This window comes from Manihot esculenta, chromosome 13 (assembly GCF_001659605.2).
Source record: "Manihot esculenta cultivar AM560-2 chromosome 13, M.esculenta_v8, whole genome shotgun sequence".
Lineage (NCBI taxonomy): Eukaryota > Viridiplantae > Streptophyta > Magnoliopsida > Malpighiales > Euphorbiaceae > Manihot > Manihot esculenta.
In genome coordinates, this window is record NC_035173.2 from 35001642 (window position 1) to 35025234 (window position 23593).

The following is a 23593-nucleotide window of genomic DNA, read 5'->3' on the forward strand; positions in this document are numbered from 1 at the left end:
TTCCACTTTACACATTAAACATGTATCCAGGAAAGCAATTTGTACAACTGTTTTCCTAGCAAAGTAAGGTCTTCATTATATGGAAAAATTGTGTTTCGCTTGTTACCTTGCTTAAGTTTTAATTCATGAACCTTGTTGTGCTTGTTTAGCTGGTTATGGGTCTGATCGAGTATTTTTTGGTCTCGTGCTCAGGATTTCTAAGTTTTTTTCTTTTAGCTTTTTCATGCCTAAATTGATGCTTTTCTTTTAATTTTGCTGAATTTGGGATTAGTGACACTATCTTATTAAAGTTTACATGAAACTCATTAATAATATTTTTTTATTAAAAAAAAAAACACAAATAAACCCAAGTGGCTACATCCAAGTAGTTATAAAAGTGACCTATTAATTCAATTATATAAATATAATTAAAATGAAATAAACATATTTTATATGAAAAAATATTAAAGATTTTATTTTATTAAAACTTAATCGATTATAAATTAATACTTTTAAATACATATGTATGAGAAGAATGACATATATATGTATTTAATTATTTAAAATGAAGAGGTATGTTTGACAAATCTTCACAAAAGCCAAATTATTTTGATTTTAAAAACATAGTCCAGGCTCCATCTCGAAACCAGCGTCATTCTATATATAGCCTACTCAGTATTGCATATCTACCATAGCAAACTTATTACAAAAACCTTCAAGATGATTAATTTGGGTGATGCTGAGCTTCTTGAAGCTCAAGCACATGTATGGAATCACATCTTCAACTTCATCAACTCCATGTCCCTTAAATGTGCAGTTCAATTAGGAATCCCAGATGTAATCCACCGCCATGGCAAACCCATCTCCCTTTCTCAAATCATTTCTACTTTACCTGTCCACCCAGCCAAAGCTCGCTGTATCCCTCGCCTAATGCGCATTTTGGTTCACTCTGGCTTCTTTGCTCGAGCAAAAATCAGTGAAAATGATGATGAAGAAGAAGGGTACGTTCTCACCAATGCATCTCAGCTCCTCCTCAAGGACAACCCCTTGAGCGTGACACCATTCTTGATTGCCATGCTTGATCCTATTTTAACAGGACCATGGCATTATATGAGCACTTGGTTCCTAAACGATGATGTTACCCCATTTGATACAGCTCATGCGAAAACATTTTGGGAGTATTGTGGACATGAACCGAATCTCAACAATTTCTTTAACAAAGCAATGGCTAGTGATGCTAGGCTGATTACGCGAGTGCTGATCAATGAATGCAAGGGTGTTTTCGAGGGGTTGAAGTCATTGGTTGATGTTGGTGGTGGAACAGGGACTGTGGCCATAGCCATAGCTAAAGCTTTCCCTGACTTGGATTGCACTGTGTTTGATCTCCCACATGTTGTGGCTGATCTGGAAGGCACTCAAAACTTGGAATATATTGGAGGCGACATGTTCGAAGAAATTCCTCCTTCCGATGCAATTTTACTCAAGGTAACCTAACCCTCTATTTTCTTTGTTGTTGGAGGCTAACCAATAGCTTTTGTCATTCGATAACTAAATTAATATATTTTTTTTTCTATTATTTTTAATGGGTAAATGATGAGCAGTGGATTTTGCATAGCTGGAATGACGAAGAATGTGTGAAGATACTGAAGAGATGTAAAGAAGCCATTAAAGGCAGAAAAGGAGGGAAGCTGATTATCATAGACATGATAGTGGGGAGCCATAATAGAGATGATGACTCCACTGAAACACAACTCTCGTTTGATATGCTGATGATGGTCTTAGTGACTGGTCGAGAGAGAAATGAAAAAGAATGGGCAAAACTCTTTTCTGATGCTGGTTTTAGTTATCATAAGATAAACCCCGTGCTGGGTTTAAGATCCATCATTGAAGTTTATCCTTAGTTTAGTTTAATTATCAAGCTTCATTAATCTTATCTTTATTTTCAATTTACATTTTATGTCTCTGTGATGTTTTCTTTTCTCGGTTGATGTGAAATATGTTGTTTGATTTATTGTATTTATTTTAATAATATTTTTTTTCCATTCTAGACATGAATTTATTTAATTTCTATAGAACTCAATATGAATAACGAGTAATATAATTAAAATAAATTATTTATCATAGTGGAATATATAAATTTAATAAACTACTTATTCATCTTATAGATCTAATTAATATATGTAATTATCATTAGTGGAATCATGTTTATCATATAGTTTATCTAATTTTATTTTTAAAAATGGTTTCCTTCCTATTCCTTTATTGTTACTAAATATAGGATTGATTGAAAATAATAAATGTGACTTATTTTAATAATATAAATATAAGTAAAATAAATATACATATTTTATATGATAAAAAATATTAAACATTTTATTTTATTAGAATTTTACTAAATATAAATTATTACTTTTGACTATATACATGAGAACAATGACAAATGTATTTATTTAATTATTTAAATTGAAGAGGTATGTTGAATGAATCTCCAAAAAGGCTAAATTATTTTGGTTCGTTGGTGGAGAAAGAGAATCCCAACAGTGATCATTGGTCCAATTAGCTAAGACTTCAGTATGAAGTTCTCTTTGACAAGCTCAATGGCACCGACTTCCTTTTTTTTTTTTTAATTTTCCTGGACAATGAATCATTTTAATTATTTAATATTTATATTCATCTTCATTATTATAAGAAATTTATACTTTAATAGCAAATTTTACATACTCTTATATTATTTTAAGATCTGAATATGTTTTTTAGTGTCACTATTACTTTAAGATTATGTATAAAATATAAAAGACATAATTTTCCTTGTCATATTTTTATAAAAAGTTATTTTAACCATTTAATGTTATTTTTATTCTATTTACTTTTTTAATTTTTAAATTTTGAATAATTTAATCTTATAAAAAAATATACATATTAATTTTTTAATTTTTAATTATTAAATAATTTAAATTTATAATATAATAGGACGTAAATATCACATATTGAAAGAATTAAGTTATTTTATTTAAGTTGAAGGAGTAAATTATGCCGTTTGTCAATTTTCATTCCAACATGCTATGCTTATAAATAGCACTGGATGTTAGAGATTAATTAAAAAACGTAATATATCAAATGGAGTTGGTCGGCGGAGAAACCATAGATGAACTACTTGAGGCTCAAACTCATATATGGAATAATACATTCCACATTTTCAAGTCCATGGCTCTAAAATGTGCAGTTCAACTAGGCATACCAGATGCTGTTAACAGCCATGACTTTTTCTGAGAGCTACTGCTCTACCAGTCCACCCCACTAAAACACACCATTTCTATCGTCTTATGCGTCTTCTTGTTCACATGGGTTTCTTTACTTTGCAGAAAACTGCTGATCAAGAAGGCTATTTGCTTACCCCAGCCTCTCGTCTTCTCCTAAAGGACAACCCTTTAAGCACCAGCTCCTTTGTATTGCTGGTGCTTGATCAAGTTCTCTTAGAAACATATAATTGCATGAGCACTTGGTTCCAAAAGGATGAGCCCAATCCATTTGTGACAGTGTTTGGAGAGCAACTTTGGGAATATGCAAGCCATGAAGCTAGAGTGAATAATTTGGTTAATGGAGCCATGGCTAATGATAGCTCACTGATTGGCAAGGCGGTGGTTGTCAAGTGTAAGGAGGTATTCCAAGGGCTGAATTCACTGGTGGATGTTGCAGGTGGCACTGGGAATATGGCCAAGGCTATTTCTGATGCATTCCCGGACTTGAAATGTACTGTGTTGGATCTCCCTCATGTTGTTACTGATTTGGAAGGCAATAAGAACCTCAATTTTCTTGCAGGAGACATGTTTAAGGCTGTTCCTCCTGCAGATGCAATTTTACTGAAGGTATATATTAATTTGAAAAATTACTATTTGATTTTTATATTTAAAAAAATTTATTAGTTAATTTATTAATTTTGAAAAATATATTAAAATATCACTAATATTTTAAAAAAATTTCTAAATAGTTTATCCATTAATTTTAACGGCTAAATATTTTACTTTTTTAAAAAAATATATTAGTCCATCTCTTACTTTTATAAAAAATTTACTCTTAATTAATCTTTCCTGATCATAGTATTTTAAAATTTTTTATGATACTTAATAATAAAATTAGTGGGAGATTAATAAATATTTTAAAATATTAATAAATTTTTAAAATTAAAAAATCAACTAATAAATGTTTTTATAATATACTAAATAAATAGTAAATTTTTATATATAATATAATTTGTTTTAAGATTAAAATCAAACTATTTAATAATTTTATAAAATAAATAAAATTTTTTAATTTTAACTATTGAATAAATTGAATTAATTTTTTTTTATATAAGCTTTATATAATTATTAAAGTGTTTGATTTAGCTGATGGAATTGAACAAAATATTTATGAACAGTGGATATTACACGATTGGCCCGACGAAGAATGTGTGAAGATACTGAAGAATTGCAAAGAGACAATTAGAAAAAATAAAAATGAGGAGCAGACAGGGAAGGTCATAATCATTGACATGGTGATGGGAAACCAAACATGGAATAGCACTAAAGATGATGATAATATCACAGAAGCACAGCTACTGTTTGACATGGAAATGATGTGTGGTGTCATTGGTAAAGAGAGAAATGAAAAAGAGTGGGCAAAACTATTTTTTGTTGCTGGATTTAGCAATTATAAAATAAATTATGTGTTAGGCTCCAGAGCTCTCATTGAGGTTTATCCTTAATTAACAATTAATTAATAATTAATTTACATTGCTGCTTGATTTCATGTATTATATAAGGAAATAAGAGTTAATATTATCATTTTGTAATTTTAATGATATTATTTTTTTAAATATCATTACATTTTTAATTAATGGTTAGATTATATTAGTTGTGTAATAACTAAAAAATTAAAATATAATTAACTTTCATTTATTTATAAAAAAGAACTTGTATTTAGAAAATATTTTCCGTAGAACATATTTTTTATGGAAAATATTTTTCAATAAAATAATTTATTTTTTATTATATAATTTTAGTTTAAAAAAAAATTATTTTAATATACAAAATGTGAAAAATTATAATCGTACAATCATATAAAAAGTATTTAAACTTTATGAATTTTTAATAAAAATAAGTTATTTAGCAAAGGAAGATTTTAAACTAAACTTTTTAAATATGCTTAATTAAATTTTGTTTATCAAATTGAAATTAATTTAACAAATTGATAAGAAATTGTTAAATACTCTCCAAACTTTCTGATTTTATATATTAACATGTGCAAAACTTTCATTACTCGTAAAATTTTTTACGTGGGAATTCAAATGCTAGGTTTTTTTAAATGTAAATTAAATTATCCCAAATTACTATTACTATTTTGGGTGGTAAATATAATTAGTATCCATTTGTTTATAAAAAATAATTTGTATTTAGAAAATATTTTTTACGAAACATATTTTATATGAAAAATATTAATTTTACAATAAAATAACTTAGTTTTTATTGTATGATTTTAATTTAAAAATAAATTATTTTAAGAAATTTATATATAGAAATTTTAATAAAAATTTTAAAACTTGAAAAATGATTTCTTCTACCTAAAATAATAGTTATCAAGGTCAGTTTTAACAACAGTTTATGTCATGTATACTCATTTCAATAGGTTATTATTATTTTAAATTTAATAATCAGAGCTACCATGATTTTAGTTAATATTGTCAATTATTTTATTGAAATGTTATATACAGCCGAATTAAAATGAATAGATCATTAATAAAAAATATACATAATAATATTTTTTAATATTATATTGAGTAATATTTTGGATTAATTTTACAAGTTTAAATGAAATTTTATTTTTAAATTATTTTAAGGGTATTTTGTTAAATTAATTTAATATATTTAAGCTAAATAAGCTTGAAATATTTTCGGTAGCTAAAAATTCTTATTAATAAAGAGGAAGCTTGGTAGGGAATTACATCTTCACGGCTTCAATGTTTCTAATTAACAAACATGTCCCCAATTAAACATTCATTATTTTTACACAGTTCTGGTTGGTATTATTACATAAACTGTTGTCAAGATAAAATATTTATTTAAATAAAATAATTAGAGAGTATTAAAAATTAAAAAAAAAATTAATATGTTCAGTCATAACAATAATAAAATAATTTTTTACAAATATCTCTTTCTATAATATCTAAAATAGTGTTATAATATATATATATATATATATTCCGTATACCAAGCAAACACTACACGTGGGCTTTCTTCCCGTTGTCTCCACTAGCATCAGAAAAAGAAATATTCAAGAAAAAGTGAGTATCATCTGCCATCACATTCTCAATAAAAGATAAAAACAAATATCTCACTTGTTATCATTCTGACTGCACTGAGATACTCAAAGGGATCATCTCCTGTATTGAATTTAGGAGCATCCAACTTTAAGTACTTGGTCATCTTCACCTTACTTCCCCCTGAAGAACTGGGTTGCTGTGCTTCTACAACAGGGGCTACTGGTTCAGGAGGTGGTGGTGGAGGAACTGGTTCCCTCACGTCAGGTTGTACTGGACTTGGATGAACAGGTGGGGGTGGATACATGTGATATGGTGGATAAAAGGAAGGATAGGGCATATATGGCATGTAGGGTGGATATGGGGCAAAGCTGGAGTAATCCGACGTGCCTCCCATCGGATACTCTGGGCCCTGAGGAAAGGGTGGATAGCCAAACCCCGAGGCCTGAACGCCTCCCTGGGACTCCCCCATACCTTCTTCTGACCTTCCTACACCCATGCTTACATCTCTACTCTGATCCTCTTCCATCACACCTCTTTCTTCTACTGACCTTCCCCCTCTGCTTACTCCTCTCTTGCTCTCGTCAGAAGACCTTCTAGGGTCTCGTGACGTTCCTTCCCTGCTTGACCTGTGAGATCTTGCCCTTGGCAAGGCAGGTGGACGAGCAGCTGTACCCTCACTTACAGGTGGGACTCCAGTCAATCTCGCGGATCGACGAGTTCCTCGCATCGTCACTCTCTGGAAAACAACATCACATAACACATCAGCAACACATCAAACAAATGCACATGCATAACTCATGGCATTGCACATCGGCATATAGCGACAGGACTGACATCCTATCCTAGTGGACATGTTTTTCCTATGGTGCTTGACCTGCTAAACCTCTCTAGGAGCCCAACTCTCTCTCTATAGGTCCGACCATGTGAACCTAGGGCTCTGATACCAATCTGTAACAGCCCGGAAACCGAACTGCCACCGGCACTAGGATCCAGATCGACTTAAGGTCGCCGGGACCCGTAGTAAGCCTGCTATTCTGTCTGTATACCTGTGAAATCCCATACATGATCATACATTTCTGTAAAAACATAAAACTTTTCTTCATTCCAAGGCTTAACCTGTGCATGCACTCTCTCTGTTCTCTACTAATCCCTACTAGAGCTCCTCATGGCTCTAGGCGGATCAATCTCAGAATGTTAAGCCTGGTTTTGCTCATAAACATACAACAATCAAGAAACATATATAAACTGATCATGTAACTCCACAAAGGGATTACAACTCTTCTAAGTCAAGCACTATGCGAGACACTGTACATATACACTATCTCTTTACATTTACATGTCCACACTAGCTATTACAAGACTCTGTACTCTTCCTGTACCCTGCTGACCTGTCTCTGACCTCTGAACCTGCACAACTGGAGTTAGGGGAGAGGGATGAGCTACTATAGCCCAGTGAGTAGAATAGTAATCAAATAAACAGGTGATAAAACATGCTCTCATGGAATGCAACACATAATCACATCACCTCGGCCGGACGAATCAAAACTCCCTCTATCTCATCTGGGGTACCGGAGTACCATGTGCCTGGTCCCCGTAGGGCTGTTCTAGGTCTTTGTGTGCCTGGTCCCCGTAGGGCTGTTCCAGGTCTTTCCTCTGAGGGCTAATGAATCCTCACGAAGTCCGTGCCATCTCATAGAAACAATGTACAAGGAGCAGTGCCAAGTACAAGGATAAATGCAATGCATCATCTTTGTGTACACTAATGCACTCACCCTAGAGCATTTTCATGATGCATGAAGCATGATAAAATATTCAGTTCTCATCTTAAAACATTAAGTTCAATTCCACTCACCTTTAGTTATCTCTGAACTGACTCTGCAGGTTCTGACACTGGACTCACTGCTGACTTCCCTGATTCCTCTGGTCCGTACCTACACAGGTGGACTTAAATGAGGGACCAAACTCACTCACGAATAACTCTCAGCAACTCCCCAAAACCCCTCTAAACAATCCTAAAACCATCACATAAAACATGCAAAAGAAAGCTGGACAGGGCACTTTCGGCGGCAGGTTCGGCGGCCGAAACCCCACTCCAGAGACGAAACTCATGCATGTTCGGCGGCACCTTCGGCGGCCGAAGGTCTCGTCCAGAGACGAAACTCACATCCTTTCGGCGGCCGAACTCCCTCTTTCGGCGGCCGAAAGTCCCTTGCTAAACCGAAAGCCTAGCTTTCGGGGGAAACCTTTGGCAGCCGAACTGCCTCCACAAGGGGTTCGGCGGCCGAACCTTCCTTCGGCGGCCGAACCTGGTTTTGCCCGAAGGGCAGAACCCTGCTCTGTTTCATGCAAACTTTGCCCAAAAACCTACAAACATGCATATCAACTACTCCCAACTAGCATATACACATATATATGCACAAAGGGGTCTAAACCTACCCTAAAACCCCAAACAAACATAGCACATATCACTTAAACATGTTTGAACACCACAAATCACCAAAAACCTCACCTACACCTAAACATGCATACTACCCATACAAACTTCATAAAACCTTTCACAATCATCAAAGAAGCTCAGGATCTTCACTTACCTCTACACAACTTGAGGATGAAGGATCCTAACGTGGAGATATGAAGAAAAGCTCTTCCAAAGCTCCAAGCTTCAAAACTTGGTTCTTTTGCTCAAAACCTTCATAAGTCACCAAAACTCTTAAAACTCTTGAAAGATTTGATGAAAATCATGGAAAACATGAAAGTCAACATAGGAGAGGCTGGAACTCACCTCTGGCTGCAAGTGGAGGAAAAATAACCTCCTTCCACCGACCCTTGGCCCTTTTATAGGTGGCTGGCCAGACCACCTTCGGCAGCCGAACGTGAAGCCGCAACCATGCAATGTTCGGCGGCCGAAAGTGACCTTCGGCGGCCGAACCTTTGCATTGCTCCCTTATTGCTTTTCTTTCAAAACTCAAGTCTTTTAACACATGAAAACATGAAAACTAGTGAACATACCTTGGAAAACATATGCAGTACCCTTCTCGAGGGTTCCGACACCCGAGATTCCACCGGACGACAGGAATGCCGATGCCGGACTCGAGCCCGGCACAATTGGTACTCACTCTCACCAGACTATTCCCTTAAAGTGGGAGGTCAAGGGTTCGAGCAGTGGGGGAGGCGACCTAATTTCCTAAGGGAAATTTGGGCCAAATCCACTTGGGGAAGCATGCGTTTGACGAGAACCCAAGGGGACAAATCCTGCCAGGAACCCGTGAGGGTGAATGGATGTTAAGAGCTGCTCACGACGCCAGTGGAAAGCCCGAGGTGGCAAGAGGCCAGGCGAGGGATAGCCCTGGGCCGTGAGCGGTAACAGTGCCGGACCTAGAGGAAGGCCGGGCTGTTACATAAAAAAGGCGCCTTTTTATGTAACAGCCCGGACGTGATCCCCGGCACTGTTACCGTTCACGGCCCGGACGTGATCCCCGGCCCCGTGAACAGCTCTTAACATCCCTTCACCCTCACGGGTTCCAGGCAGGATTTGTCCCCTTGGTTCGCGGGACTCTAACCCGTTCTTCCCAAGTGGATTTGGCCCAATTCCTTCCTCTGGGAATTAGGTCGCTATTGGAACAACTGGTACTCACTCTCACCAGACTATTCCCTTAAAGTGGGAGGTCAAGGGTTCGAGCAGTGGGGGAGGCGACCTAATTCCCAGAGGAAGGAATTGGGCCAAATCCACTTGGGAAGAACGGGTTAGAGTCCCGCGAACCAAGGGGACAAATCCTGCCTGGAACCCGTGAGGGTGAAGGGATGTTAAGAGCTGTTCACGGGGCCGGGGATCACGTCCGGGCCGTGAACGGTAACAGTGCCGGGGATCACGTCCGGGCTGTTACATAAAAAAACAAGTGAAACTGCCTTGGAAAACCTCTGTATTACCCTTCTCGAGGGTTCCGACACCCGAGATTCCATCGGACGACAGGAATGCCGATGCCGGACTCGAGCCGGGTATTACAAGGTGGAATTCCTTTGACTGACTTCTGTTGATAAGAAGTATGACGTCGAGAAGTGTATGTTTGCGTCTAACCTTAGGGATATCCGAGATGCGGGTATTGCGCTTGGTCTAGCAGTTCTTTTTCCTTTGTGACTGGTACTGGAAAGTATGCTAACCCTTTCTGGTTTTGTGTTTTTTGCAGCTTCTGACGCCAAGATGGATCAAATCAAGCCCCCGAAGAACTTAGTTTTGTTCGGGAGAGCATGAATGCCGCGTTGGATGCCCTCCGAGCTGGACGTCGCGTGTCTGAAGCCACTGAAGAGGTGGCTCAAGTTATTTCCTCTAGGACGATTAGCCATCCTCCTGCCAAAGCTTCCTCTCGAGACCCTAAACTGAGCTCCCGTGGTACCAAATCCTCTCGGCCATCTAGTCGTGGCAGGTCGATCTTGGTCCCTGACCCTACTTTGGAGTCTAGGTCCAATCAAGCTTCTATAGAGGAGGTGAGGGAAGCTCCTCAAATCATTACGGAGCAGGCGGAAGATATTGAGCAAGTGAGGATGGATCCAGTTCTTCCTCCCGCGGAGGTGCTAAGGGGGAGGTTTGAGTCCCCCATTGTTGAAGAGGAAGCTCCGGAGAAGAGGACGGAGGTTATTCTTGTGGAGGGAGATGTCCTGGAGGCCCCTATCGGGGATGTCCCTGCCTCTGTGGGGACTGGATCTGGATCTGTTGACGGAGGCGCCACAGTGAAGACCGGGGACAAGCGTCCAGCCCCTCCTGAAATATCTCCCCCAGCTCCTGCTCGGAAGAAGTCCAGGGCTTCCAAAGGATCAGCTCCAGCCCTCCCCCCTATTGGAAAGGAAAAAGATGTCCCCGTAGTATCTCTGTTGTCTGCTCCTGACAACGATATTCTGAACGAGGAGGACATTACCCACCAATCTCCGGCCAGTGTAGTCGCCGAAATCCTCAAAGAGCAGATGTTTGGTGGCATTATGAAGGCTTCAGATCCACGCCTGCTTGCCCTCACTGGTCTTCTAGCCAGTTCTACTAAGGAGCAAGCAGTGTTCCGATCTCGACCTCGAAAGGAGCTCGGGGATATGATTAGGGGGATGCTTCTGATGGTAAGTCGTCTTTCTGTTTCCCTTCTGGCTTTCTTTGTTTCTTTCTTCTGATGGTTGTCTTTTTGTACTAGGTGACGGGCCTCCTCATGGAGGTGGATGCTCGGACCACTCTCTCCGGGAGTCTGTGAATCGCCGGATTGAGGAGGCACGTCTGGAGGAGAACTTGTCTGCCACCAGCGACGCCAGAGGCAATCTCACGGCTACTCGAGAGCACTCTGAATCCCTCCGGCTCCAGCTACATACAGCCTTAGAGGCTCTCAAGAGGGCTGATGTGAGGGCCTCTAAGGCGCAGGAACATGCTAAATCCCTGGAGGCGGAGCTGTCTCACACCCGAGGGGTCCTGAAGGAATCCGACGAGAGGGTAGCTGCAGCTGAGGTTCGCTGTGAGGAAGTTTTGAAGTAGTTGTCCTCCATGGTGGAGACCCTTCGTGAGAGGAACGAGGCTATAAGCCAAAAGGACGAGGATTTGTATAGTAGGCTTGCTACGGGTCCCGGCAACCTTAAGTCGATCTGGATCCTAGCGCCGGTAGCGGTCCGATTTCCGGGTCGTTACATGATCAAATAAAAAAGCAATAATAATATTAAAAACTGAAATTGCATAAATATTGGAAAACCAAAAGATGAATAATAATGTTTAGATCTCATAATTCAAGAAAAAACTGAAATTTCACTTATCTCCAACTGGAAACAAAGAGTTTAGCCATATATGCATGGCGTGAATGAAAATACAAATGAAAGATAAAAGAAATCGACATAAGAAGAGATGGTGATGAAGATGATCTGTGGCTGTCCAAAAAAACTAGATTAAATAGATGTTGATCCCTAGCAGAATCCTTTCTAATCCTTTCTAATCCTTCCGAAAATAAGAGATCTTGATTGCTTTGGTCGGGGGATGCTCCTTTAATTTGTTTCCATTGGGAAAAGATTCCTTGATTTAAGGAGGATATTATGTTGCGGTAAAGGAGGGAGAATCGCGTGATGTCCCGCGGCTTTAAATGAGAAGACCTAATTTTTTATTTTAAATTTGAATTAGTTTTACGCTCACTGTCAGGTCTTAGCGTAGACTGTTGATTTGCCCAGTGGTTTGGGCAAACCATTGTTCCAATCTTTTAATTGGAATGCAATCATTTCAGCTAGAGAATTTGGGCAAGTCTTGGTTTTGTGAAGCAAGATCAGCTGGCAAGTTTGCCCAAATTATTGGTCACGTCATATTTAACACTTTTTCACCCTTTTCATCAAATTCGCCTTTCTTTTGTTTTTCTGTGAAAGATCACCAAGAAACATAAAAATAATAAGAGTATGATATATATGCTGAAATTGTATTCTATCAATAGGGAGAACCCCTATCTCCCTATTTATTTCTCTTTATTTTCCAAATTCTTTCCTATTTGTTATTATCTGCACATGAGCAAGGACTTCTTTAAGAATATTAAGGTGGCTCATATTGTTCCTCCGCTTCTTGATGTTTTATTTGCGGATGACACTTTACTTTTTACTCGTGCTACAAAGTAAGAAATTCTAGACCTATTTCCATTAATATGGTCTTCACTATGAGACATCATGCTCACACACTCCCAATAGAATGGAGTCGCATAAAGGAAAAATTGCCTTATCTTGGAGACTACAGGAGCACTTTTTCTTAGAACTAATATACCTAAACACCACTGGAATGATGCAGTCACAACATCTGTCTATCTGTTGAATCGCAAGCCCTCAAAAATCTTAAATTTCAAGACTCTATTACAGGTAATGTCCACCTACATGCCCTTGCCCTCAATTCTTAGGCTTCCTCCTAGAGCTTTCAGTTGTGTTGCTTTTGTTCATCTTCATAAAAACTAGTGCACTAAATTGGATTCTTGTGCCAATCAATGAATGCCAAGACCAGCGTTGCCACAGGAAGTACCACCCAATGAAATCAACTAAACATCACACTTATTGCCATCAATCATCGAATAAAAAAGTCAATCCATGGCGTTTTCAGTCTATAAGAGTTATGGAGCCACTTTAAGAAATCAACGGTCGTTCGCCTCTAAACTTTACCAACCCACACCCAATGAATAAGACGACATACTCGGAGCAAAAAAAAAAAAACAGATTAAAAAACCACATCCCTGACCTAACCCACAAAACCACTCAAAAAACGAGTCATAAAACTGAAAAACACAAATATCAAACAAAAATAAACTAAACAAAAATAAACTATATACGGAAGAAAACAGAAAGATATCCACCGCCAAAAGCGACGGATTCCCCACTGAGACTTTCACAAGCTCGCTTCCTCTCAGATGTAAACTATAAATTATTACTTTTGACTATATACATGAGAACAATGACAAATGTATTTATTTAATTATTTAAATTGAAGAGGTATGTTGAATGAATCTCCAAAAAGGCAAAATTATTTTGGTTCGTTGGTGGAGAAAGAGATAATCCCAATAGTGATCATTGGTCCAATTAGCGAAGGCTTCAGTATGAAGATTCTCTTTGACAAGCTCCATGCCACCGACTTCCTTTTTTTTCCTGGACAATGAATCATTTTAATTATTTAATATTTATATTCATTTTCATTATTATAAGAAGTTTAGACTTTAATAGCAAATTTTACGCTCTTATATTATTTTCAGGTCTGAATATGTTTTTTAGTGTCGCTATTACTTTAAGATCATATATAAAATTGTGTTGAAATATAAAATATATAATTTTTCCTCATCCTTTTATAAAAAGTTATTTTATCCACTCAATATTATTTTTATTCCATTTATTTTTTTAATTTTTAAATTTTAAATAATTTAATTTTTATAAAGTGAGAGAATATATATATTAGTTTTTAATTTTTAATTATTAAATAATTTAATTCAACGGTGAATATCACAAACTATAAAAATTAAATTATTTTATTATTTAAAAGTTGAAGGGTGAATATAACAAAATTAAAATTTAAGGGTAAAATAACTTTTATACAATGGTAAATTATACATTTTTTTCAATTTTCTTTCCAACATTCTATGCTTATAAAGAGCACTGAATGTTAGAAATTAATTAAAATACGTAATATATCAAATGATGGAGTTGGTCGGCGGAGAAACCGTAGATGAGCTACTTGAGGCTCAAACTCATATATGGAATAATACATTCCACATTTTCAAGTCCATGGCTCTAAAATGTGCAGTTCAACTAGGCATACCAGATGCTGTTAACAGCCATGGCAAAGCCATGACTCTTTCTGAGCTAGTTGCTGCTCTACCAGTCCACCCCACTAAAACACACCATTTCTATCGTCTTATGCGTCTTCTTGTTCACATGGGTTTCTTTACTTTGCAGAAAACTGCTGATCAAGAAGGCTATTTGCTTACCCCAGCCTCTCGTCTTCTCCTAAAGGACAACCCTTTAAGCACCAGCTCCTTTGTATTGATAGCGCTTGATCAAGTTCTCTTAGAAACATATAATTGCATGAGCACTTGGTTCCAAAAGGATGAGCCCAATCCATTTGTGACAGTGTTTGGAGAGCCACTTTGGGAATATGCAAGCCATGAAGCTAGAGTGAATAATTTGTTTAATGGAGCCATGGCTAATGATAGCTCACTGATTGGCAAGGCAGTGGTTGTCAAGTGTAAGGAGGTATTCCAAGGGCTGAATTCACTGGTGGATGTTGCAGGTGGCACTGGGAATATGACCAAGGCTATTTCTGATGCATTCCCGGACTTGAAATGTACTGTGTTGGATCTCCCTCATGTTGTTACTGATTTGGAAGGCAATAAGAACCTCAATTTTCTTGCAGGAGACATGTTTAAGGCTGTTCCTCCTGCAGATGCAATTTTACTGAAGGTATATATTTATTGAAAAAATTGCTACTTACTATATTTGTTATGAAAAATTTATTAGTTAGTTTCTTAATTTTGAAAAATACAACATCACTAACATTTTAAAAAATTAATTAATTAATTAATTTTTTATTTTAACTGTTAAAATATTTTACTATTTAATTTTTATTATTTAAAAAAATTTATTAGTCAGTCTTATAATTTTATAAAAAATTTATTATTAATTAATCTCTTCATATCATAGTATTTTAAAATTTTTTACAATACTTAATGATAAAATTAATAAGGGATTAATAGATATTTTAAAATATCAATAAATTTTTAATATATTTTTTAAAATTAAGATAACTAATAAATTTTTTTTATAATATACTAAATAAATAGTAAATTTTTATATATAATATAATTTGTTTTAAAATTAAAATCAAACTATTTAATAATTTTATAAAATAAATAAATTTTTTTAATTTTAATTATTGAATAAATTGAATTAATTTTTTTTATATAAGCTTTATATAATTATTAAAGTGTTTGATTTAGCTGATGGAATTGAACAAAATATTTATGAACAGTGGATATTACACGATTGGCCCGATGAAGAATGTGTGAAGATACTGAAGAATTGCAAAGAGACAATTAGAAAAAATAAAAATGAGGAGCAGACAGGGAAGGTCATAATCATTGACATGGTGATGGGAAACCAAACATGGAATAGCACTAAAGATGATGATAATATCACTGAAGCACAGCTACTGTTTGACATGGAAATGATGTGTAGTGTAATTGGTAAAGAGAGAAATGAAAAAGAGTGGGCAAAGCTATTTTTTGATTCTGGATTTAGCAATTATAAGATAAATTATGTGTTAGGCTCCAGAGCTCTCATTGAGGTTTATCCTTAATTAACAATTAATTAATAATTAATTTACATTGCTGTTTGATTTCATGTATTATATAAGGAAATAAGATTTCAATGCTGAACTTCTTGGAGAATAAAGATGATGGGTGTGATTTGTTGTATGTTATGTATAAAAATTCATGAAAATTTGTTAATATTGTCATTTTGTAATTATACATTTTTTTTATTAGTTTAACTTTAATAATATTTAATTTGACATCTTGTAATTTTAATGATATTATTTCTTTAAATATCATTACATTAAAAATTAATTAATGCTTAGATTATATTAGTTGTGTAATAACTAAAAATTAAAATATAATTAACTTCCATTTAATTATAAAAAATAATTTGTATTTAAAAAATATTTTTAATATAACATAATTTTTATTAAAAAAAAATATTTTTCAACAAAATAATTTTTTCCGTCAATCTCATCAGTACCAAGCAAACACTACTCCTTGGCTTTCTTCCCATTGTCTCCACCAGCATCAGAAAAAGAAATATTCAAGAAAAAGTGAGTATCATCTGCCATCACATTCTCAATAAAAGATAATAACAGTAATTTCTCTTGGATTCAGCTACTTTTTTGTCTCACATTATAACATGAAAGATAATAAATCAATCCCCACCACTTAAACCAATCATGGATGTTAGATTTCGCTATCTCATTATGGCTGTTGGTGTTTGGTCATATTTCTTTCTTTCTCTTTCTTTGATTAGTTTATAGATAAGGCTTATGAAGGAGAGTAAACTTTTTATAAAAAAAAAGTCTGAAGAAAATTCTTCCATTGGAAGCTTAGTGTGAGGCTTTAGCTAATTTACCTTTTCGGTCAGAAAATATCTCAATATGTATTGTAATTTTAAAATAAATATAATTATTATATAATTAATAAATTTTAATTTATGTAGCCCACTTGGCACTTGGCACTTGGCATCTGGCATCGTGGAGTTTATGATTTGTAATACCCGGCTAGACTCCGGTATCGGAATTCCTACCGTCCGGTGGAATCTCGGATGTCGGAGACCTCTAGAAGGGTAAAATCATATTTTCATGAGATATTTTAATGTTTTTGATGATTTTGAATGAAAAGGAAATGAGTTTTTGAATAAAAATAATCTTGGAGGAAAGCTCAGGTTCGGCCGCCGAACCTCAAGTTCGGCCGCCGAACATGCATGCGTTGCGGGTGTGCTTTAGGCCCTCGAAAGCATAAGTGAGGGAAGTCCAGGTTCGGCTGCCGAACCTCAAGTTCGGCCGCCGAACATGGCATGCATGCGGAGGCACATTCGGCCCCCGAACGTGGCCTGGCCAGCCACTATAAAAGGGTCCCTTAGCCGAAAACGGGCGAGTTTTTCCCCATTTTCGGCCAAGGTGAGCTTCCCGCCGTCCCTCACTGATCTTTGATGCTTTTCCTCTAGATCCTTCAAGTTTTTCACTTGTTTTAACTTTGTTTTGAAGATTTGAGCTTTTGAGCAAAGTTTTGGAGCTTTGAGGTTCAAGAACTCAAATCTCTCCCAACCCCAAGTTTGGTCGCCTCTACTCTCGATCTTCAAGAGGTAAGAGTCGATCTCTAGCTTATATTATGTTTTAAGCAAGTTTTATGAAGTTCATAGGGGTAGAACGCATGTTTAGGTTTTAGTTATGTTTATGGGTATAAATGTATGTTCATGAACAATGTGGCTTGCAATGCTTGTGTTTATGTGTTGTAGTTGGGGTTTAAGTTAGTTTGAGACCCCTAGGAGCTTGTGTGCATGTTTTGGTTGAGCTAAATGCATGATGGTATGAGTTTGAGGCCTTTGTGCATGTTTGAACCAAGTTTCTGCCCTTTGGGAGAAATCAGGTTCGGCAACCGAAGGGACTTTCGGCCGCCGAACACTCTTGTGGAGGCAGCCTTCGGCTGCCGAAGCTTGCCCCCGAAAGGAGACTTTCGTCTCTGTCTGGGAGTTTCGGCCGCCGAAAGTGCCGCCGAACATGCATGAGTTTCGCCTCTGTCTGGGAGTTTCGGCCGCCGAAGGTGCCGCCGAACCTGCCTGACTTTCGGCTCTGGAGGGACTTTCGGCCGCCGAACCTGCCGCCGAAAATGCCCTGTCCAGCCTTCTTTTGCATGTTCTTGCATGGATGTTTTGAGATGTTTTAGGGGGTTTTTAGGGGATGTTTTTAGAGTTATGTTATAGTATGTTGGTCCCTCATTTGAGTCCACCTGTGTAGGTTTGGACCCGAGGAATCGAGGACCCCAGCAGTGAGTTCAGCTGCTTCTGTGTCTGTCAGAGCTAGCCAGAGGTGAGTGGAATGACTCTTATGCTTTTAAATAAATAAATCAGTTTTGAGCATGTTCATGCATCACGGATGCCATGAGATATTTTAGGTTGTATGCATTAGAAATCACGAATATGTTGCATTGCATAATATGTTGTTGATGTGGATGAATGTTGAATGATCCGTTAGCCCTCATATGTTATGACATGATGATATGATATGGAAGTCCAGATGTGGCCTGCACTACGCCCCTGGCACTATGTAAGAGAAAGACCGGATGTGGCCTGGACTACACCCCTGGCATCATGGATTATGTATATTATGTTATGTTATGTATAAGAGAAAGACCAGGTGTGGCCTGCACTACGCCCCTGGCATGATTGGATTATGTAGAGGGCTAAATGGTGACAAGTTCATCCTTGATATGATTAGTTGTGATGTGATGCATTTCATGTTATCATATGTTTTAAATGCTTTACTATTTTGCTCACTGGGCTCTAGTAGCTCACCCCTCTCCCAAATTCCCCAGGTTTGCAGGTACGGGTTAGACAGAGAAGTCAAGAAGAGTAATGAAGTCATATGTATGTAATAGTTAGAATGTGGACATGACAAATTGTATAATGATGTATAGATATGTAATGTAAGGATATTGAGATTATAAGTGTGCTTGACCATAGTTTAATGTAATCCCTTTTGAAACATGATCTTAATGTTATTGATGTCCATGTTTAGCCAACTCAACTCTTGTTATGCCACCCATTGGGGGCATTGTTGAGATCCCTCAGAGGGGTCAAGTTTATGATTATGTATACGTTCAGTGCATGCACAGGTTGAGTTTGGTGGACGATAGAATGTATGAAAGAAAAGTTTTAAATTTTTATGTATAATTGTTGATCATGTATGGGATTAAACAGGTTTACAGGTTGCATGTCAGGCTTGCTACGGGTCCCGGCGGCCTTAAGCCGATCTGGATCCTAGCGCCGGTAGCGGTTCGATTTTTGGGTCGTTACAGAATGGTATCAGAGCCCTAGGTTCATATGGTCGGACCTAGAGTGTCGGGCTCATAGATGTTATAGAAGGTCAAGCACAGTAGGAAAGGTCATGTCCACTAGGATAGGATGTGGAGTCCTGTCTTACATGATGATGTGAAATGCTATGATATGAATGATATGCTATGATGTGTGATGCGGGTTCATGTGTGCCCACATGAACCATATGATGCTAATGTTTATGTGATGTGTACTGTTTTTCAGAAAACAGGATGAGAGGAACTCGTCGATCAGCAAGATTGACTGGAGTACCACCTGAGGATGTGAGCACGAGCGCCCGTCCTCCAGCATTGCCTAGGGCAATGTCTAGTAGGTCTAGCAGAGAAAGAGCAGTAAGAGACCCTAGAAGGTCTTTGGATCTGGGAAGAAGCAGATCAGTCAGAGGAACAGTTCAGGGAGGAGCGTCAGAGGACATAGGGGATGATATGGATGTAGAGCAGAGGAGGGATGACAGTCTGGGAGTCAGTATGTCAGAAGAAGGAATGGGAGAATCCCAAGGAGGCACTCAGGCCTCGGGATTTGTTCAGCCACCTTACTACCCACCCTTCTCACAAAACCCTGGGTATTCGATGGGAGGCACATCGGACTACCACAGCTTTAGCCCTTATCCCACACAGATGCCATACCCACCCTACTACCCACCATATTCACAGTACCCAATGTATCCACCCCCACCTTTCTATCCAAATCCAGCAAACCCTACCCCAGGGGATGCTGCACCTCCTCCTCCTTCAGCAGAACCAGCAGTCCCAGTTACCCAACCTCCTAGACCTAGCTCAGCCAGTGGGAGCAAGGTCAAGATGACCGACTACATAAAGTTGGGTGCTCCCCAGTATGAAAAAGGGGATGACCCGTTTGTGTATCTGGAGAGGGTTAAGGTGATCACAGATGAGATTGGGGCTGATGATAGTAGGGCCATTCAGATGGCTGGGTTCACACTTAAGTGCAAGAAGGCACGATAGTGGTTCAAGAATTATGTGAACCCGAAAGTGGATAGCATGTCTTGGGAGGAGTTTGCAAACGAGTTTGCAGGATGGGCTTTCCCAGATAGTTCGAGGGAGCTGAAGATGATAGAGTTTGAGCAGTTGAGGCAGACTGATGAGATGGGCGTAGAGGAGTTCACAGACAGATTTTTGGAGCTGTTGCCTTTTGCAGGGCAAAGCCTTGACTCAGACCAGAAAAGGTCAAGGAGGTATATCATGAAACTCCACTCCAGATATTCCTCCTTGATCCAGTCAACAGATAGGGAGAGCTTCCATGCCATAGTGGATATGGCTTGGAAAATGGAGGCCAGTGCCATCGTTCAAGGGTCAGTTAAACAGTCAGTGGCACAGCCTTCTGGTCCTAAGACCCCAGGCTCTTCTTCAATGAGTGCAGCAACCTCAGGTAGCAAGAAGTGGGACAGAGGTCCCAGGAAGTCTAAGAAGAATAAGTTTTGGAACAAGGTTAAGTCCAGTCTGGGACTAGGGAGTGGCTCAAGCTCTGGTGCGGATAATGCAGTTTGTGCAAGGTGTGGTAAGCCACACAGAGGAGTATGTCGGTTTGGGACGACGGCCTGTTACAGATGTGGTCAGGAGGGGCATATGTCTCGAGATTGTCCAAGAGCAGCCCCGATGGCACAGTCCCAGCAGACAGCTTCAGGCAGTGTAGTGCAGCCAGCAGCTCCAGCCATGACTCAGGCCAGTGGCAGAGGCAGAGGGAGAGGGGCAGCCTCATCTTCAGCGGGTTTCAGAGGTGAAGGTCCATTAGCTCCAGCGCGGATCTTCACGATGACACAGCAGGAGGCAGATGCATCTAACACCGTGGTGGCAGGTAATTTAGTCATTGGTTGTTCAGATGTGTATGCCTTGATGGACCCTGGTGCATCTCATTCTTTTGTTACACTGAGAGCCGTCCAGAGGTTAGGGTTGATGATCTCTGAGTTAGAGTGTCCTCTCTGGGTCAGTGGACCCAAGTGTGATCCATCAGTGGCAGAGTCAGTCTGCCAGTGTAGTCCCGTGTTTGTTGAGGGAAGATGCTTGTCCGCCGACCTTGTGGTTCTAGACTTGACAGATTTTGACGTCATTCTAGGGATGGACTGGTTATCTACCCATGGTGCTACCTTGGACTGCAGGGACAAGGTAGTCAGGTTCAGAGGTCAGGATGGGTCAGAGGCTGTCTTCAGAGGAGACATGAGGGGTACACCTAGAGGTCTGATATCAGCTCTTCAGGCTCGTAGGTTGCTTAGGAGGGGATGTCAGGGGTATTTGGCTCATGTGAGAGAGCTTAGCAGTCAGGTCAGAGAGCCCGCCTCGGTGCCAGTGGTTAGAGAGTTTCTAGACGTCTTTCCAGACGAGTTGCCAGGTTTACCACCTGCTAGGGAGATAGAGTTCGAGATAGAATTGATGCCTGGAACCCGACCGATCTCTATCCCTCCCTACAGGATGGCGCCAGCAGAATTGAAAGAGTTGAAGGAGCAGTTACAGGAACTGGTAGACAAGGGCTTCATCCGACCGAGTACCTCACCCTGGGGTGCTCCAGTCTTGTTTGTCAGAAAGAAGGATGGATCCCTTAGACTTTGTATCGACTACAGGCAGTTGAACAAAGTCACTACCAAGAACAAGTACCCTTTGCCAAGGATCGACGATCTATTCGACCAGCTAGCAGGAGCGGGTTGTTTCTCCAAAATAGATCTGAGATCTGGGTACCATCAGCTGAGGATCAGAGATGAGGACGTGCCAAAGACGGCTTTCAGGACCAGATATGGGCATTTTGAGTTCCTTGTAATGCCGTTCGGGTTAACTAACGCCCCTGCAGCATTCATGGATCTCATGAACAGAGTATTTAGTCAGTACCTGGATCACTTTGTTATTGTCTTCATAGATGATATCTTAGTGTATTCCAGGAATGCAGAGGAGCATGCCCATCATCTGAGGATGGTTCTACAGACCTTGAGGGAACATGGCTTGTATGCCAAGTTCTCTAAGTGTGAGTTCTAGTTGAGGAGCATTTCGTTCTTGGGGCATGTAGTGTCAGAGAATGGGATAGAGGTGGACCCCAAGAAGACGGAAACTATGGCTAACTGGCCTAGACCCACTTCAGTGACGGAGATCAGGAGTTTTTTGGGTTTGGCAGGTTACTACAGGAGGTTCATTCAGGACTTCTCAAGGATAGCAGCTCCTCTGACCAGACTAACCAGGAAGAATCAGAAGTTTCTGTGGACCGACCAGTGCGAAGAGAGTTTCGAAGAGCTTAAGAAGAGGTTGACTTCAACACCAGTTTTAGCTCTGCCATCTAGTGATGAGGACTTTACAGTCTTTTGTGATGCGTCCCGTGTGGGACTGGGTTGTGTACTGATGCAGAATGAGAGGGTGATTGCTTATGCTTCTAGGCAGCTGAAGAAGCATGAGTTGAATTACCCCACACATGACCTTGAGATGGCAGCAGTAATCTTTGCGCTCAAGATGTGGAGGCACTACCTCTATGGGGTAAAATGTGAGATCTTTACAGATCATAAGAGCCTGCAATACATCCTGAGTCAAAGAGACTTGAACTTGAGACAGAGGAGATGGGTAGAGCTGCTGAGTGACTATGATTGCAAGATTCAGTATCATCCGGGTAAGGCGAATGTCGTGGCAGACGCCCTAAGCCGGAAGTCACTAGGCAGTCTATCCCACATCACGGCAGAGAGGAGACCAGTGGTGAAGGAGTTTTACAAGCTCATTGATGAAGGTCTACAGTTAGAGTTGTCTGGTACCGGTGCTTTAGTGGCCCAGATGAGAGTGACACCTGTGTTTCTGGAGCAAGTGGCTCAGAAACAGCATGAGGACCCAGAGTTAATGAAGATTGCCAGGACTGTTCAGTCAGGCAAGGACAGTGAGTTCAGATTTGACAGTAAGGGGATCCTCCGCTATGGGAGTCGATTGTGTGTACCAAATGACATAGGGCTTAAAGGAGACATTATGAGGGAGGCTCATAATGCAAGATACAGCGTTCACCCCGGAGCCACCAAGACGTATCAAGATTTGAAGAAAGTTTATTGGTGGCCAGTGATGAAGAAAGAAGTGGCACAGTTTGTGTCAGCCTGCGAAGTGTGTCAGAGGGTGAAGCTGGAACATCAGAAGCCGACTGGAATGCTTAACCCACTACCCATTCCAGAGTGGAAATGGGAGAACATAGCTATGGACTTCGTAGTGGGGTTACCGGCAGCGTCCA

The 23593-nt window shown here is 39.0% G+C and overlaps 2 protein-coding genes and 1 pseudogene across 2 annotated transcripts; all 3 read left to right on the top strand.

Moving 5' to 3' along the window:
• The first annotated feature begins 642 nt into the window (after positions 1 to 642).
• On the top strand, positions 643 to 2026 carry LOC110607465 (probable O-methyltransferase 3). Its single transcript, XM_021746584.2, has 2 exons — positions 643 to 1464; positions 1581 to 2026. Exons 1-2 carry the CDS (start codon positions 700 to 702, stop codon positions 1878 to 1880), a joined length of 1065 nt encoding a protein of 354 aa, XP_021602276.1. The 5' UTR covers positions 643 to 699; the 3' UTR covers positions 1881 to 2026.
• A 1049-nt stretch (positions 2027 to 3075) lies between these two features.
• On the top strand, positions 3076 to 4810 carry LOC122721461 (annotated as a pseudogene).
• Positions 4811 to 14434: 9624 nt separating this feature from the next.
• LOC110607463 (trans-resveratrol di-O-methyltransferase) lies at positions 14435 to 16210 on the top strand. Its single transcript, XM_021746581.2, has 2 exons — positions 14435 to 15202; positions 15771 to 16210. The coding sequence occupies exons 1-2, from the start codon at positions 14438 to 14440 to the stop codon at positions 16095 to 16097; spliced, it is 1092 nt and encodes a 363-aa protein (XP_021602273.1). The 5' UTR covers positions 14435 to 14437; the 3' UTR covers positions 16098 to 16210.
• Positions 16211 to 23593: the final 7383 nt, after the last annotated feature.

What these genes read in the sequence shown, in the direction of transcription:
- LOC110607463 (XM_021746581.2), top strand. Translation starts at nt 14,438, where the DNA reads ATGATGGAGTTGGTCGGCGGAGAAACCGTAGATGAGCTACTTGAGGCT. An exon ending in CAGATGCAATTTTACTGAAG is followed by an intron (nt 15,203 to 15,770) that starts GTATATATTTAT and finishes ATTTATGAACAG; the next exon opens with TGGATATTACACGATTGGCC.
- LOC110607465 (XM_021746584.2), top strand. Translation starts at nt 700, where the DNA reads ATGATTAATTTGGGTGATGCTGAGCTTCTTGAAGCTCAAGCACATGTA. An exon ending in CCGATGCAATTTTACTCAAG is followed by an intron (nt 1,465 to 1,580) that starts GTAACCTAACCC and finishes AATGATGAGCAG; the next exon opens with TGGATTTTGCATAGCTGGAA.